Source organism: Eschrichtius robustus, chromosome 7 (assembly GCF_028021215.1).
Source record: "Eschrichtius robustus isolate mEscRob2 chromosome 7, mEscRob2.pri, whole genome shotgun sequence".
Taxonomy (NCBI): Eukaryota; Metazoa; Chordata; class Mammalia; order Artiodactyla; family Eschrichtiidae; genus Eschrichtius; species Eschrichtius robustus.
The window spans coordinates 131,560,911-131,577,534 of NC_090830.1; the positions used below are offsets into that span (position 1 = coordinate 131,560,911).

General features: G+C 50.9%; 1 protein-coding gene across 5 annotated transcripts in view; it reads right to left on the minus strand.

Annotated features, from left to right (window-relative positions):
- The window catches only part of CHST15 (carbohydrate sulfotransferase 15), an 83,833-nt gene that overhangs the window by 11,823 nt on the left and 55,386 nt on the right, over positions 1-16,624 (minus strand). For all 5 annotated transcript variants that reach the window (XM_068548718.1, XM_068548719.1, XM_068548722.1 and 2 more), the window contains exon 5: positions 14,393-14,549. In XM_068548718.1, the coding sequence (XP_068404819.1) occupies positions 14,393-14,549 (157 nt within the window). The remainder of the gene's footprint in view (positions 1-14,392; positions 14,550-16,624) is intronic.

The following is a 16,624-nucleotide window of genomic DNA, read 5'->3' on the forward strand; positions in this document are numbered from 1 at the left end:
AACCCGGGCCACGGCAGTGAAAGCACCGAATCCTAACCACTAGACCACCGGGGAACTCCCCAGTCATTTTTTACATTAACAGAACTTCTGAGTTCTGTTGTGAGTTTCCTATGCCTTTTTCTCCTGTTTCTGCAGGCAGAGAGGGTAAGTCTTTATCTTTTTTTGCTTTTCAAAAATCACCCCTTTGTTTCTGTCTTATGCCTTTTTCAATGCATACCCCCTAGGGCCCCCCACTGCTCTGCCTGACACCCTATACTCACACTCAACCCCCAGCTGCCCAGAAACCAGGCTGATTCAGACTGGCTCCCTGCTCTGTGGTGTCACGTTTCTCTCTTTCTCAGCTCCATACTTTCTATTCCCCCAACTTCTCCAACCCAGCTTCCCTCTTTCCAGTGAAGGAAATTCAGCAAATTGTATTAGGTACCCACAGGTCTGGGGATTGTAGATGTGCACCGCTGATTGCACCCAGGGCTTCCGTCCGTGGCACTCAGCCAACCTCACCCTTGAAGAGACGGCAGTGCCTCTGGAGCACAGGTCAGCCGCAAACACTCCTTCTCCAGCACCCCTCACCTCTCGCTACAGCTGTAGGCGTTTCCAAAGATCTCCTAACAAGAGCAGCGCTTCTCAGGGACCAGATTGTCTTCCCCTCTGGCGTTTGGCACAGTGCCTTCTACGCGGCCCTTTAGAAATCATCCACTGCCAGTGTCCACAGAGGACACCTCTGAGAGGTCTTGAGATGTTTGGGATCTGCCCACAGATTGCCTAGAATCCGAACACACACTGGAAAGTGTTCGTACATCTCAGCCTGGTCAGCCAAACCTCCAAAAGGACTTGCTTCAAGACTAGTCGTTAGAGATGCTCAGGTGAGTAGATCCTCCCCCAGATCCATGTTCACCCAAATACAGGACCCAGATGACACTACATTTGTCCCCCCATTACAAGTGTCTCCCCACATTGGCTGTGCTGTTTTCCCCCTTCAAAAACAGGACCTCCATCAAGACTGAAACACGGCACCTGTCACTGCAGGGTCGGTCACAGTATAATCTAAAAGCTGATGGATAAACGCCAAAACCAGATTTGCATGGACCTCAAAGTGCAGTTGAGCTGTACGCAACTGGGCACCTTGTGGCAATGGGTCTGATGGGGGTTTCTTCTGGCTCACACATTTCCTATGAGTGCTGTCGATATTACGACTTTGCCCAAGAAAGACGCCTCTCAAACTGTCATCAAAATCTGTACCTAATAGGAAGTCCAAGTCCAGAGTTCTTACCAAGGACTCCCACACAGCTATCCAAAATCGTTGGTAGAATTGTAATTCTATCACGTAAACTGCCACTTAAAAACCCAACCCTCGGCTCAAGCTTTCCATGCTGAGTTTATTTTGTGGTAATAACATTTCTTGTAGGCGTGTGGCTCATAAATAAAACAAGAGCCTCTAAACCTGGCTGAATTTTAAACACATAGTAACTTCATGAAGAATAGTAACTTCATGAAGAATCTTTCCATACAATTCTTTAGAGATCAAGAAGTAATTCCAGGGGACAAACTGGGACGTGTTCAATGGTCCAACCAGGCCAGCCCAGGCCCACCGGGGTGAGAATACTGATTGTCATCTGTCTAGGGTACAGTGAAATAAACTCAGGACCCCACCTTTTGTGAATCAGGTTCATGGCCAGGCCCACCTCCTCGGGAGGGTGAGGGGAGATTTCCCCTGCCCCTCAGTCCCCCGGGGACCCTGGATCTGCCCAAAGGGTGGGTGGTGGGCTTCCTAGAGCCCACACACATGCTGAGATGCATGTCTGTAACAAGCCCTTCATGCCCTATTTGAGCAGGGACCTCTCCCCTCCCCCTCTCCCATTTGGATTCTATAGATTTCCCAAAAGATATGCCCAAGTCCTAACCTCCAGTACCAGCAAATGGGATCTTACTTGGAAATAGGGTCTTTGCAGACCTAATTATGTTGAAGACCTCCAGATGAGATCATCCTGGATTTACGGTGGGCCCTAAATCCAAGCACTGGTGTCCCTATAAGAAGAGGCTTGGACAGGGACACATGGGGCGAAGGCATGTGAAGACAGAGGCAGAGACTGAAGTGTTACCTACGAGCCAAGGGATGCCAGGATTGCGGAAGCCACAGGAAGCTGGGGACCCATGGAATAGATTCTCCCTCAGAGCTTCCAGGAGGGACTAACCTTGCCAGTACCTTGATTTTGACCTCTGCCCTCCAGAACCGTGAGAGAATAAGTTCCTTTTGTTTTAAGACACTAAATTTGTGATAATTTGTTACAAGATCTCCTAGGAAACTAGTCCAGATTCTAAACCCAGATTCCTGAGGAGTCATTTTTGCCAGCCCTCTCTCCCACCCTGAGACCCTAGAAGAATGACCTGTGTGTACAGGAGGACGATGGCCATGTGGCCAGCTCTTCCACAGGGAAATATGAAGGAGGAAAAGCAGAACAGGACCCTTACTTTCCCGGAGGGCACTATTGGGTCCTCCCGAAGAATCAGGCTGGTGCTTCGTAAGAATGTCTTCAATAAACAACACTATGATTTCCCCACAACTAGAGAAAAAGAGTCCGATAATGACCTTGGATTAGTGCAAGCCACTTGGATGGGTTAAAACCATTCAGAAAACGTTGAGAAGGACAGCAAATATATCATGAATAAGTATCCAAACGGACCTCGAAACGCTAGAGTAGGCGTGAAACGGAGGGGCACCCCATGGTCCTTGCCCCCTGTGCCCTCCGCCTGCCTTTTGTCGGCGGAAAAACTGTAGCCAAAGAATAAGTTTAATCAGAGAAGTGAGAAAATGCAGAAACAAAGGAAAACAGTCCAACAGACTAAATAATACCAGTTTAGTCATAAAGCAAAGTCAAGGACCTTTAGTTCCTCCTCGAGGGCTATAGATCATATTCTGAGCCGTATCCTGCGAGCTGTCTTATAGATACTGAAACCCTCACCAGGTGGAGGAAGTGAACTACATGATGACAAGACTGTAGCCACGACAGAAGCTGCCACAATTCCGAGAACTGGCCTCGGGAAAATGGGAACAAACCGACCCTGGAACTGAAGATTAACTGTACTTAAAACAATCAAGATGACGCTGGTCAGACCACCGATGACCAATTTCAAGATGACTGTCAGAGCTGGCTGTGCTGTTTCTGCATGCAGCCCCCTCCCTCTGTCTATAAAAGCTCTTGTCCCCTGATTGTCGGGGGAGAGGGAGTCGGCCTTTAGACAGGCGTCCGCCCTCCCCCACCCCACTGGTTGCCGGCATCCAAAATAAAGCAAACTTTCCCTTCCACCAACCTGGCCTCTTTATTGGCTTTTGAGCGGCGAGCAGCCAGACCCCCACTTTCGGTTACAGGCACACTCATGTGACAAGTGGAAATGTAAAGAAATAAGCCTAAACGTCCACATTTGAGTCTTTAAAACCAACTGTACAACGATGAAGTAGGGGAAAGAGGACAACCTGGAAAATACACAAGGGGTTTGGTTGACATAAGTATATAATGAATCCTCACAAAACTGCAGGGGCACTGATGCAACTTCGGGATACGTTAATAAAGGTACGGCATTGAGAATGTGGGGGGGGGGGGCTGTTGCTCTCCTCCACCCTGGCAGGTCCCAGCCCCAAAGGACACTTGCCTTCAGTGCTGGCTGACAAACAGTAAGGGGGAAGGGGCCGTTCCATCTGGAGAAGCAGGACTCAGCAAGAAGGGTGCCAGCTTCAACAGCTAAAAGGGTATTCAGAGCTGGGAGAAGACATGTCCCAGACTCCTGAAGGACTGACCCTAGGTAGAAGGGTCAGGAAGAAAGGCTGGTTTGATCCCGTCCAGCATGACGGGAGCGGCCCCGGCGGCAAAAGTCAAGGCTGGAGGGGGTGAGAGCTCCCTGGCTGGGTGAGGGCCAGCTGACCCTGATCCCCGCCCCCAGCCCTGAGCTTTGGTGCTGCCAACCCCCGTCCTGCGGAACCACCTCATTTTCTGACTCTCAAACCCTCCCAAACAGATGGGTGTTATATGTGGCCAGAACTGTTTCCGACAGCAATTCCAAATATAAGTCCAAAGACATTCCAGGCTCTGTGCTGCGGTTATTCTGAAGGCCGCCGGGGTGGCCCTGGGACGGTAGGCCTGCTTGTGGGGGTGAGGCGCCTTTTCTGTACAGGGCAGAGGTCCAGGGACCCCGGCACTGCTGGGAAGGGGAGTGGATGTGGCAGGGGCTCCCTCCACCTGCTGCCTCTGGAAGGAATCGCGTCTCATCCCAAGGGAACAGAGGAGTGGCCATCAGTGAGCTCGCAGGTCTCAACATGTAAAATCTTGGTGGTTACCCCAAGGTCACAGCTGAATTCACCCAACAGCGACAGGGCACTGCTCTGAGCCCAGGTGAGCAGAGACGGGTGTATGGAAAATCCAGAAAACAGGGGCAACCGCTGCTCCGTGGGCCCCTCCTCCAGCCAGGCTCACTCGAGTGCTGTACAGGTTCAGCTCCCAGAATCCTCTTGGTGTCCACCCGCCGCATGCCTGCTCGTGGCTACCGAGGGCTGCCCTCCCCCGGCCCTGTGCTCGGCACTGCGTGTGTATTCTCCTTCCCTGTTCATGACCAGCCTTTGAGATGTGCACTGCCGTTACCAGTCTTACAGAGCTTCCTAAGGTCATGCGGCCCAGGAAGCCTCAGGGCTGGCCCCAAACCAACCCAGGCCTGCCTGACCCCAAAGCCCACTGACCCAACAGGACCTGGCCCAGCCTCATAGTTTAGGGATGTAGCCAAATCAGCAGCTGACTTGAGTGGGGCACTAGCCAGCTGATGCTCTGGGGGTTTTGTTTGTTTTTAAGATTTTATTGTTTTAGGTGCAGAGTGATTTGGAAGCAAGAGTCAGTTCTGTTACGGAACTACTCAGTAAGTTACAGGAGACTGAAAAGCAGTTACACGTGTAATAGAGCAGCAAACGTTCAGGATGAACAGGAGAAGCTGCACTTGCGCGACCGGGAAAAGCAAATGCGTTCACGGAGCACCGCACTGGGCATCTAGAAATCACAGCAACAACGAACAGAGGTTCAGGTACCTGTCACAATTTCCGTCCTCACTTCCTGATCTTTCATCACTTGGATAAGCTACTATTCATTGGTCACTGCAAATAGCTCATTCGATTTTACCCGTTTGGCTCTGAGAGGACAAGGTACATATTTTTTTTTTTTAATTTATTTATTTATTTATTTATGGCTGTGTTGGGTCTTTGTTTCTGTGCGAGGGCTTTCTCTAGTTGTGGCGAGCGGGGGCCACTCTTCATCGCTGTGCGCGGGCCTCTCACTGTCACGGCCTCTCCCGTTGCGGAGCACAGGCTCCAGACACGCAGGCTCAGTAGTTGTGGCTCACGGGCCCAGCTGCTCCTCGGCATGTGGGATCTTCCCAGACCAGGGCTCGAACCCGTGTCCCCTGCATTGGCAGGCGGATTCTCAACCACTGCACCACCAGGGAAGCCCCAAGGTACATATTGATCGGCCTTCCCTCAAGGTGGGGCCCCTGCAGGTTCCAGCTCGTGCGTTACTTGTTCAGTGAGACCACCCCCTGCGGCGGGTTTCTCCTGCTTTTGTGATATTTTTGTTCATACCACGTTTAAATTGAGAGAGAATCCACACACTGTAAAATTCACCCTTTTAAAGTGAACGATGTAGTAGTTTTTAGTAAATGCACAAACTTGTGCAAACACCAGCATCACCTAATTCCAGAACATTTTCATCACCCCAAAGGGACTGATGGCTTTCACCTGTCAGTCCCCAGAGGGTCTGGGTCAGAAGTCGCTCGGATCCCCCAGCCCAAGAGGCCCACAGAAGCTCGAGCCTCAGGGTCAGGTCCGCCCAGCCAAGTGCAGGCCGTCAGAGGCCTGGAGCTTTGCCATCTCTCCTGGCTTCCGCTCACCCCTCGGCCGCCTCAGGGAGCCGTGCTTGGAGGGAAGACCCGGGGCAGATGCTGAAGCTGTGGACGGCTGGGGGCGGCCACGGCTGCTGGATGGGCTCACCCCAGGCCACGCTCGCCCCGGCCTCCCCGTGCTCCCGGAGCACCTGCCGGCCAGCCACATACGTGTGAAAGGTCACATTTCATCACCAGCAGCCCCGCAGCGTGGGCTCACTCACATCTTCTAATCCACCCCCCCGTGAGAGCACAGGATTCCGCGGCTGTGGAGGGTCACATACACGTGGTTACCAAAGTGATAGCCGGAGCAGCCCGACATTACTCTCCATTTGCTGGCATCCATATCCAAATCACTGATTGATCACTTCCCGACCTCCGATACGGTGTCACCAATAATGATTACATTTATTTATCCTACAGGAAAAAGTACCCTTTAATATAGCTGGGAAGGAGGCCCTTTCGTCCAGTGAATCACACACCGTGAACATACCTCATCACGAGGAACAATGAAGCAGGACTGGCCAGAGCAGCTTATTTGGAGGAAATGTCTAGAGTCACCCAGGCTGTGCCTGGGGGTGACACTCATGAAGCTCATTTTCTGCCAGAGAAGAACATACAGGTTTGGGCCTAAAGAGGTCCAAAGGGATGCAAAGCTTCCGGTTCATGGGGGCTGCCTGGGCCAGGTCTTCTGCTCCCCTTGAGCACGACAGGGGTTCTGGGTCCCCCCCCCCATTTCTCCCTGAACATCCAGTCACGGGGCCTTGGTGAACATCCACAGATGGAGGCAATGCCAACATCCTCCCTACCTACGAGCCCGGTATGGCTCACAAAGCACTTTCACTTGATGCGCCCATGACCCCGATACCAGGTGTCTCTACAGGTGAGGAAAGGCAGGCGCACAGAGGATGGGTGGGGTACCCCCGGGGTAAGGCAGCAGCGAAGCCAGACCTAGATCCCCAGGTGGCGGACCTCATTGCAGAGCGATGGCCACCACTCCCCGGGCTGGCCGGGCCGTGACATGGGCCGCCTTCACTCATCAGCCCCGCACTCTGGGTAGCAGAGGTCCCTGAACTCCACCTGGCGGCCCAGAGTCAGCGCTCCGTGCCCGCATCACCTTCCAATCTCTGCAGACTGAGGACAGCGGGCTCTTCTTCCCAGTGCTCCCCAGCACACAGAACCTCCCTCTGCAAACCATCCATGTGGGAATACCCAGGTCTGCCAATGACTTTGTAAACACTTCCCCAAAAAACAAACAGCGTTCCACACACAGGAGTTTTCAGCACAATGGTTTTTCTCCCACCAACAGCAAGATGTGGTCCCTCCCCAGGCGGTCACTCCTGAACGGCTTTCAGAGAACAGGGTGAGTGGCCCCAGCCCGGGCCCGGCCAGCTCCCCCTCCCTGCCCTGGGCGGCTCACAGCGCAGCTCTATCAAAGTGACCTCACACCACTTTTAGGGCCCATACAAAGGTGTGTCAGTGACACCCAGACAGGCAGCTTCTGAGAAGCAAAATGCCTGAATTCACCAGGAAATTAACAAGCAGCTTAGGATGCTCCGCAACAGTCTTCCTCAAGACGGCTACTTAGGATCCCTAATCCTCCAAGGTCTTAAAGCGGGAAAAGGGAAGAGAGCAGGACCTGGGTGGGGTGGGGGGGGGCCCGGAAATTGATCTGTGGCTGTTTTCACGACCTTTATACTCCAACGCCCCTACACCCCGCAACTCCATCTCTTGCCCACAGGGGAGCTCTCCTAATCTCCCTCTGAGATAGTTTACATTAAAAATCAGTCTGTCGGTGCTAAGGAACAGCCTGCCTTTTAATCCTCGTGCAAATCTGTTATAGAGAAAACATCTCACGGCCTTGGAGTGCCAGAGCTCCTCTTCTGCCTGAGAACTTGTCTCTGGCACTAAATCGGTGCTTCCAGAGACCTGGAGAAGTCGGGCTGTTTGGAGAAGGTTTTCGGCACCTGCTGAGTCACAACAGAGATTCTCGTCCGGAGTCAGAGGTCCACAGCAATTCAGAAGCTTCAATCCGGCTCAGCTCCCTCCTACGAGACCTGGTTATTGCCCTGGGTCAGCATCCTGATGTCACTGATATGGAGATAAGTGAATGAGCGGAGTCCAGGCTTAGGTACCTACACAGCCTGGCATCCTTACTGCTCACAGAACTTTGCAAAAGTGGGGAGCCATCCTGCTCATGGCTCGCAGTTCAGTCCCTTCACTGAAAAACCCTGCCCCACCCGAGGTTAAACCTCCCCAGGTCAGACACAGCCAATGGCTGGTGGGTGGGAGATGCCTCACGGAAGGGCCATCTCAGCTGCACAGCTCCCCATGGGGTTGGCTGAGACCTCTGTTGTGACCCCTCCCTCTGCCAGTCCTGCCCTGTCGCCCCTCACAGGGGTTGTCCCGAAAGCACTCATAAACCTCCTGCACACAAAATGCTGTCTCAGAGTCTGCATCCCACTAACTGACCTACGATGGAGGTGGAAAGCTTGGATCCTCGGTCATACTGACATGGGATTGAATCCCAGTCTGGCCACTTATTAACCAGGTGACGGTGGATAGGTGACTTAACCCCACTGAGCCCACACACCTCACCTGCGACGCATCATGACAGCACTCTCACCTGCTTGCAAAGTTCAAAGGAGGCGATGCCCGAAAAGGGCTTAGCACAGAGCCAGGGTGGAGTAAGTGATCAATTAATGCTAGGGTCCCACCCCTCCACTGAAGACTCCAGAAGGGCAGACAGGAAGGCCTTTGCTCTCCAATCTATGCAGTGCATCTAGCATACCAAGGGTGCTCAATAAATGTCTCATGAGTACATAAGTGCTCAATTTGGTTATTGTTATTATTTGCCACTAATGTGGCCTAACAATAATAGCTAATAATTATATAATATTTACCATTTGCCCAGCACTGTTTAAACATGCTACACATATTGTCATTTAATTCTCACAACTCTAGAGGTAGGACTATTTTCCCCCATTTCACCGATGAGGAAATGAGGCACAGAGAGGTTGAGTAACTTGCCCAAGGTCACACAGCCAGTGAGGGGCAGAGCTGGGGTTCAAATACAGACCATCTGGTCCCTGAGGCTGTCTCTCTACCACAATGATCCTTGGTCCTTGTTCACCACCCACACATCCCACTAGCCACTCTGGAGATGGAGTGAAATTCATGAAAGGTTCAAGGTTCTAGTCCAAAGGTGCATCCCCACTCATTACTCTCTGTTTGAATGACCAACGGTACATAAATGGATGCATTTCATTTAGAGCCTCATTCCTTCCATTCCTAGTTTATCACCATAAGTAGAATAATTATTTAACCAGCCCAGTGAGTTGTTAAAAGAAATCAGTTTATAAAAGCAGAGGAAGAAAAAAACTCCTTAGGTTCCAAGGCTCAAAACATTTGGGTCAAAATCAAGTTCTACTCTTAATGGAGCTGAGTTCTCCTTCCCTTCTGACTTACCTTCATTAACCATGAAAACCAAAGGCTCCTGAGGTGGTCATTTCCGTGCATTGTGGTAAGACTACACCCAGAATTAAGACCAAGATACAGAGACGGTGAAGTCCATGACCGATGGTGCAGGACCACTCTCCAAACGCCTTTTGAATGAACTACATTGGAGATAACCACCTCTGCATTAAGAGTCAACCTCTATCAACCGTCTCACAAATGAAGAGACAGGAGGCCAGTGTGAGCACTGTTGAAAAGAAGTCTTTTCCACTTAAGCACTGAACTAAATGAAGGAAAATCCTGCTTGTAATTGGTGGCTTCTTTTCAATTAACTGGGCCGATTTAGCCTAGTTAATTAAAATTAATTAACTTGAATTTTAAAGTGTCGTTATCTCTAACATAGAGAAACTTGCAACAGGAATTCTTGGCTGGCCCTTTTGGCCCTAAGAACCATCCCATCCGCTTTCCACTATTCTCTCTTCCCCTCCAGAAAAATAAATGGACTTGCTGTTTACAACCTCCTCTGGAAACTTTAAAGTGATTGATTTGATTTTGCTTACAATTCCAACATTTTCAAACCCTCTGCCTTTGATCAATTATAGAAATAAAGGCTAAATGTCAATCTAAAACTAGAAGTAAAGGTTTCTCCACACTCCTCTCCGAGCCTATCTGTAGAAGGAAAGAACAATTTGGTCCAATCCCACTGGCAGCAAGCAACTCAGGGAATCTCCCACTTGCAGAAGTGCAAGGTCACAGAATGGCTGAAGTGGCTAACGGCACAGGACCCAGTTAGACTAATAGGAACTTGGGTCCCAAGTATTTGTTTCTTCAAGAGTGACCTAACCACCCAGAATTTATCATCCTTTCTGGTTGGGATGGGAAATAAGCCAGTCACTTCAGACAGGCCATGAGTCACGGGGTTCAAAAAAGAAGAAATTCCTATTGTTACATACTTTTATAAATGTTTAAAAAGCAATAGAACAGCTGCTACTGTCGGTAACCCACACAGAAAATACACACATGCGCACAAACTCCCCTATGTGTGTGCGGGCCCTGCCACTACACATGGTGCTACACTGGTACTTGCTCTTCTTCCGGCTGTAAGGGTGTGCCTTCCTGGAGGAACAGAGAGCAGCATGGGCAAAGGAGGTGTGCGAGGTAACTTCCTTTTTAAAAAAAAAATTCTATTTATTTATTTGGCTGCGCCAGGTCTCAGTTGCGGCATGCAGGATCTTTTAGTTGCGGCATGGGGGATCTTTTAGTTGCGGCACGTGGGATCTAATTCCCTGACCAGGGATCGAATCCGGGCCCCTTGCATTGGGATTGTGGAGTCTTAGCCACTGGACCGCCAGGGAAGTCCCGGGAGGTAACTTCTAAGATGGTCCCCAAGAGCCTCACTTCTTGGTATTCACTTCCTGTAATCTCCTCCCCTTGACTATGGCCTGGACATCGTGACTTGCTTCTCATCAAGAGAACGTGGCAAAGGTGATGGGCTGTCACTCTCGTGCTCAGATTACCAAAGATGAAGGCTTCCAACTTGGTAGCAGCTCTCTCCTTTGCTGGCTCTGATGGAGCAAGCAACCTCTGATGTTGGTGAGGCCCAGTGGCAAGGTACTGAGGGCAGCCTCTAGCCGACAGCCAGTAAAGAACGGTGGCCCTCCTTCCAACAGCTCTTGAGGAAATGAAATCTGCTAACAACCACACGAGCTTGAAAGCAGATCCTTACCCAGTCAAGCCTTCAGATGAGGCCCTGCCCTGGTGACACACTGACTGCAACCTTGGGAGAGACCCTGAAGTAGAGGACCCAGGAAAGCTGTGCCAGGTTCTGACCCACAGAAGATAGTGTGAGATAGTAAGTGTGTCGTTTTAAGCAGCCAGGTTTCTGGGTGATTTGTTACGCAGCAGTAGATGACAAATCCAGTAGGCAACCCCACGACTGGGTCAGCTTCCTGATGAGGCTGTCACCATGGCAACCTGCCCTTCTCCTTGGTACCATCACATGCATCATGAGAGTCAATGTCTCGCTTTCCTGACAAAGTGCAGCTCCTGGAGGACAGGCACCTACACATGTCTGCTCAGCACCAAGCACGGTGCCCAGCATGTGATTGGGAATCGATGAACATTTTAACTGATGAACTCTTTCTGTTAAGTGAGCACCAGGAAGGTAAGAACCTTCAGTTTCTGGTATAAATAGAGTATTTGTTCCTTAAAAAAAAAAAAAAAAAAAAAAAAACGGAAACAAGAGTACGCCATCTTGGGCCCGAGAGCCTTCTAAAAGGGGGACTTTGGTCTGGGGTCTGAGAGGAGAGTCAGGCAGGTCCAGCTCCCCACTCATTGTCTGAACCCAGGCAGCATGACGACCCTACCTATTAAAAGCTTGCCTTTATGGTGCGTGTGTCCTCAGAGGTGGAATCAGGACTCCGGGGAGAAAGGGACACACTCAGGGAAGCTGGCCCCGCTCTCCAAGAGAACACGCGGTCCTTCCCTTTGTGCTCTCCGTTCTCCCTACTCAGAACGCTCCTTCCCCTTGACCGACCACCTTGCTACTCTGTTCACTTGGCAAACTCTTACTCAGCCCTCAAAACCCCGCCTGGCCTCAGCTCCTCCAGAACGGCCTTTCTGGACCCCCGACTAGGAGCTCCTTTCCTCTTCAGTGCCACACTTCGCCCTCCCTCCCCACCCAGGCTGAACCGCAGACGGTAACGACCACAGCCACGCCTGTGAGCGCCCCATCCCCAAGGCTCCCACCTCTGTGCCCAGGGAGTGACAGAGGCTGAAGTTTCACCCTCTTGGCCCTCTGGAGTCAAGGCAGTGTGACCTCCCACAGAAGGAGGAACCGGGAGATGTGACAGGAAGACACTGGGCGAGCAGCAAGCACCCCTGAGAAAGAATGTTCTGGCCTCGTGAACTGCAGCAGGGGCAGCCCGGGGGCGGGGGGGGGGGCATGGCAGAGCAGCTGTGAAAACACCTCAGTGGGCAGCGTGGGGTCACTTAGTCACCAGGCCTTTCAAGGCTGACGGTTATGTAATCATGTCCACACAAGAGCATGGCTGGTTTGTGTCAAGTGTTCTCAAGCCGAGGGGGACCAGCCCACGCCCTGAGCAGAAGGGCCAAATTCCTGCCTCCCGAGGTATGGGAACTAGCAGGTAGGACGTGGCGAGCTGCTCCGAGGTCAGGGCTGCCTCATCAGCAGAGCGGATGGATTCCCCGAGGCTGGAGGAGATGCAGAGGGCAGAGAGGAACCGCGTGCAGCATCGACAGGCCCCACGGTGCGACACGGGAGGGCTGCAGGGGTGGAGACGGAGCAAGGGCCATCCAGCTCTCTGGCCAGATGACTGTGGTGCCCGGGGGCCATTCGGAGACGCCACGAGGGGGACAAGGAGGTAAATCGACAATTCGAAATGAAAGAAGCAAGATGTAAGACTGCATATTCACACTGCACACCACACACTCGCGCGCGCATACACACACACACACACACACACACACACACACACTACACTTATCTACAAAGATAAGTACTTTGGAAGAAACTAAGCAAAATAAAAATAATGACTATCTGGGTGGGAGATTACAGGTGTTTTTAAAATTGTCATCATCAGCAAGGCTACGAGGCCAGGAATGTATGCCATCCAAGGAAGGAACTGGCGGGTATTAGTGTCCTAGGGCTGCTGTAACACTACCACAAACTTGTGGCTTATTACAGCAGGAATTTATTCTCTCACAGTTCTGAAAGCCAGAAGTCTGAAATCCAGGTGTCAGCAGGGCCGGTTCGCTCTGGGGCTTCTGAGGAGAACCTGTTCTGGGCCTGTGTCCCACTGCTGGGGCTGCCGGCCTCCCCGGGCAGCCTCGGCTTCTGGCAGAATCACTCCAACCTCTGCCTGCGTCCTCACACGTGTTCTCCCTGTGTCTGCAGGTCTCGGTGTCCAAATGTTCTCTTCTCATCAGGACACAGCTCTTGGATTAGGGCCCACCCTCATCCAGTGTGACCTCATCTTAACCTGAGTCCGTCAGCAAAGACCCTATTTCCAAACAAGGTCACATTCACATACATCTTTGTGGGCGAGGGTGTAATTAATTAACTAAACCCGTAACAAGAGGCATTTAGCTCAAAGGAAAATAAGACACAGGGCCGTGGCCACCGTCTTCAATATCTGGCAGGCTCTCCCATTTAGAAGGATTAGACATGGTCTGCGTAGGGAAGAAATGGGTCTGAAGTGTCGATGCTCCCAAAAGACAGACTTGGGCTCAAAACAGGAAGGATGCTCTCTCAGAGCTGTCTGAGCGGGACTGGCCATCCTGGGTGGGGAACTCCTGGACCATACTGGAGCCTCTTATCTCTGGTGTAGGGGTACTGGTCGGGGCGGGGGCGGGGGGGGGGAGGGGAGGGGCGGACTAAATGATTTTAAGGTCCTGGCAGCCGTAAGACTCTGCCATCCACACAGGCGTCGTCAGTGACCTCAGCATCACCCAGTGCCGGCCTGGCCACCCTCAGACAGCCCTCGGTTCAATACCGTGCTGGCCTGGCCTCCTTCACACCGGGCAGCTCCTGTTCTCCACAACAAAGCAGCTCTTGTCTGTCGTCTTCTGCCTTTTGGAGTCTCAAGGAAAGGTGGAGCTTGCACATTCAGAGCCAACAGGATAAAGGCATCAATCAGGTCGGGAGACAAGGAATTCTAGGAGTTAAACCCTGCAGAGAACCTCGATATCCCCGAAACTAAGGGCATTTTTCATGGCTGGACATCACCCAAGGGGCATGTCCCGAGGTCAGACCGGCCGAGGCTGAAGGCCCAGAGACCAGGGTCAAAATGGCTAAGAAAAAAATGCTCGGTTTGTTTAGATGCAGTGAAGATTGCCCCAAGAATAATGTTTACATAAGAAATAGCAGTGACATTGCAAGTTAAGCTTGTTTATTTTTAAAAAAAAGAAGCAGCAGCAGCAGCAAAATCTTGTTTGTGATGAGAAGGAAGACTGTTCTTCAGAACTGCCTTTTCTTTTCCCAACACGAAAAATCTACACTGCTCACCTCTCCACGGGGTCCCTGAGCATGACGATCAGCTTTGCGTCTGGCTGAAAGGCGTGGATGAAGTCCTGGGTCAGAAAGGGGGGCTCACCATCCGTGCTGTTGTCGTAGAAGAACGTCCAGGCATTGTTATCCCACATGGTGGAGGCGCTGGCCTCCCCTGGAAACAGAAAACGAGTGAGCAGTGCTGAGTTACGGGCTCCCACAGAGCAGCCTGAATCAGGGGCCAGACCTGGCTGTGATGCCTTCTTAAATAGGTGCGAGCGTGTGAGCTGGTCTGCCACGCTGGCAGACGGGGCTCCGGGAAAAGCAGGCTGATGGCCACCCTCTGCCGCCGTGTCACCCCCTCCCCTCCAGGACCTCCTTCTGGAGACCAAGGTGATCCACCCTCTTCCTCCCAGCTCCTCTCTCCACGATGTGCCAAGAAACCTCTACTAGCATCTGGCCTCCCAATTTCACGATGTTTAACTTTGCTAACGGTGCGTAGCTCTGTGGCCTTCTAAGGGCCCGCTGAGATTGTCCTAGATGGTTCCCTTCAGAAAGTGTCAGGGATGAAAGAGAAGTTCGGGGATCCGAACTTCTGGATTAATAATTTTGCTCCTTGAAATTGCTGTGGTGGCCTTTTTCGCTGATCATTTACCTTTCTCCCTCTCAATGACAGTTATTGCTTCCGGCATTGTTTTTATCCTCATTTTTCATTAGGAAACTGCGTGCAATCTGCATCAATCTTCCCTTGAAATCACAAGGGTCAGTCCCAGTACACACGCTAAGACCAAACGAGAGGAAGGCTTTGCGGGAAGGCTCATGCGACCTCGGTCCTGCGTGCCCACCCACCCCGTCACCCTGCACACAGATGGCATTCACTCAGTGTTGACTGCGTGAACAGGAAGCTGGTTCTAGCCCCTGTTTGATCACAGTCTGTGTGAATGAAGCATGATAACGTTAAACACACATTCTAGGACAGGGGAGAGGCCAAGACACAGACATTTCAACATTTCTATCTCAGATAACTGAACCAATTCCCTGACTTTTTTTTTTTCAGGACAGTCTTCAGAGATTTAGAAAGAAAAACAAATCAATTAATTATACATTCGATTTCCCAACATGGTACATGGGACTATATGATACATCTCCAAGTCACTTATTCAGTGAAAATCTGAGCCAAAAGAGTAAGTCTCTTTGATCACTGGTGAGCACATCACAGTAATGCAGAGTGTTAGCAGGGCCCTATTTATTCTGTTGGATGTGCAATCGTGTCCAGGTAAGCGTTACTATTCTGATCTTTCTTTCTATTTTTTTTAAGAGATAATACCATAGAATACAGAAAAAACAAGTCAATCAGAAGTCCTTTGAAAATTCTACTGACAATGAATAAGGGAATATTAGGACAAGGGAAGTATCTAAAACTAAGTTGGCACAAATTTTGTCAGTCCCATAAATGAACTGGTTCTATGCTTGTCCATCCACCTGTCCATCTATCCATCCTTCCTTCATTCATCCTTCATCCATCCAGGCAGAAAGCTCTGATTTGGTGTCTAATATGTGCCCGGCACTATGCTTGGCATTGGGGATAGATGCCGGAAACAAGACAGACAATCCCCTTCCCTCTCAAACCTTACAATCTAGGGGAAGATCAATAATTCAATAAACAATCAGAGCCCCATGTGAGCACTCTGACAGGGCAGAGCCGGGTGGCCATGAGAGCAGAGGCAGGGGCCTTTCTCTGCGCTGGGGAAAGGTTCTCTGGCCTTTCCCCAGCCCAGAGAACCCAGCCACTTGAGTCCTTCATGACTCCAGCCATTAAGCCCAGACCATTAAGAAAAGGCCCTCTCTGACCCATCAGCCAAGATGAAAAAAGACCAGTATGCTTCTACCAAGGATCTAACGAAAGAAGCTGAAGCAGAGTTAAATCACATTTCAGGGCTGGGAGGAGCCCAGAACTGATCTGGTCCAACAAGCCCATTTTACAGATGAGCAGACTGAGTTCACGAACACAAAGACCGACTTGTCACATGGCACAGAGCTGCCTGGTGGCACGATCAGAGCTGGACGCCAGCTTTCCATCTACCGTAAAACTCAATAAACTCTGCTTCAGGTAAACATCAGAGCAGTAGATATATTCCTTAGTTTTCATTTCTAAATCCAGAAGTAAATAAAATTAGGAAACCAAACTAAAGCCTTCCTTTTTCATTCATTATCTTAGGCTCTATTTCCTGACCCTAGGATGCATATTTT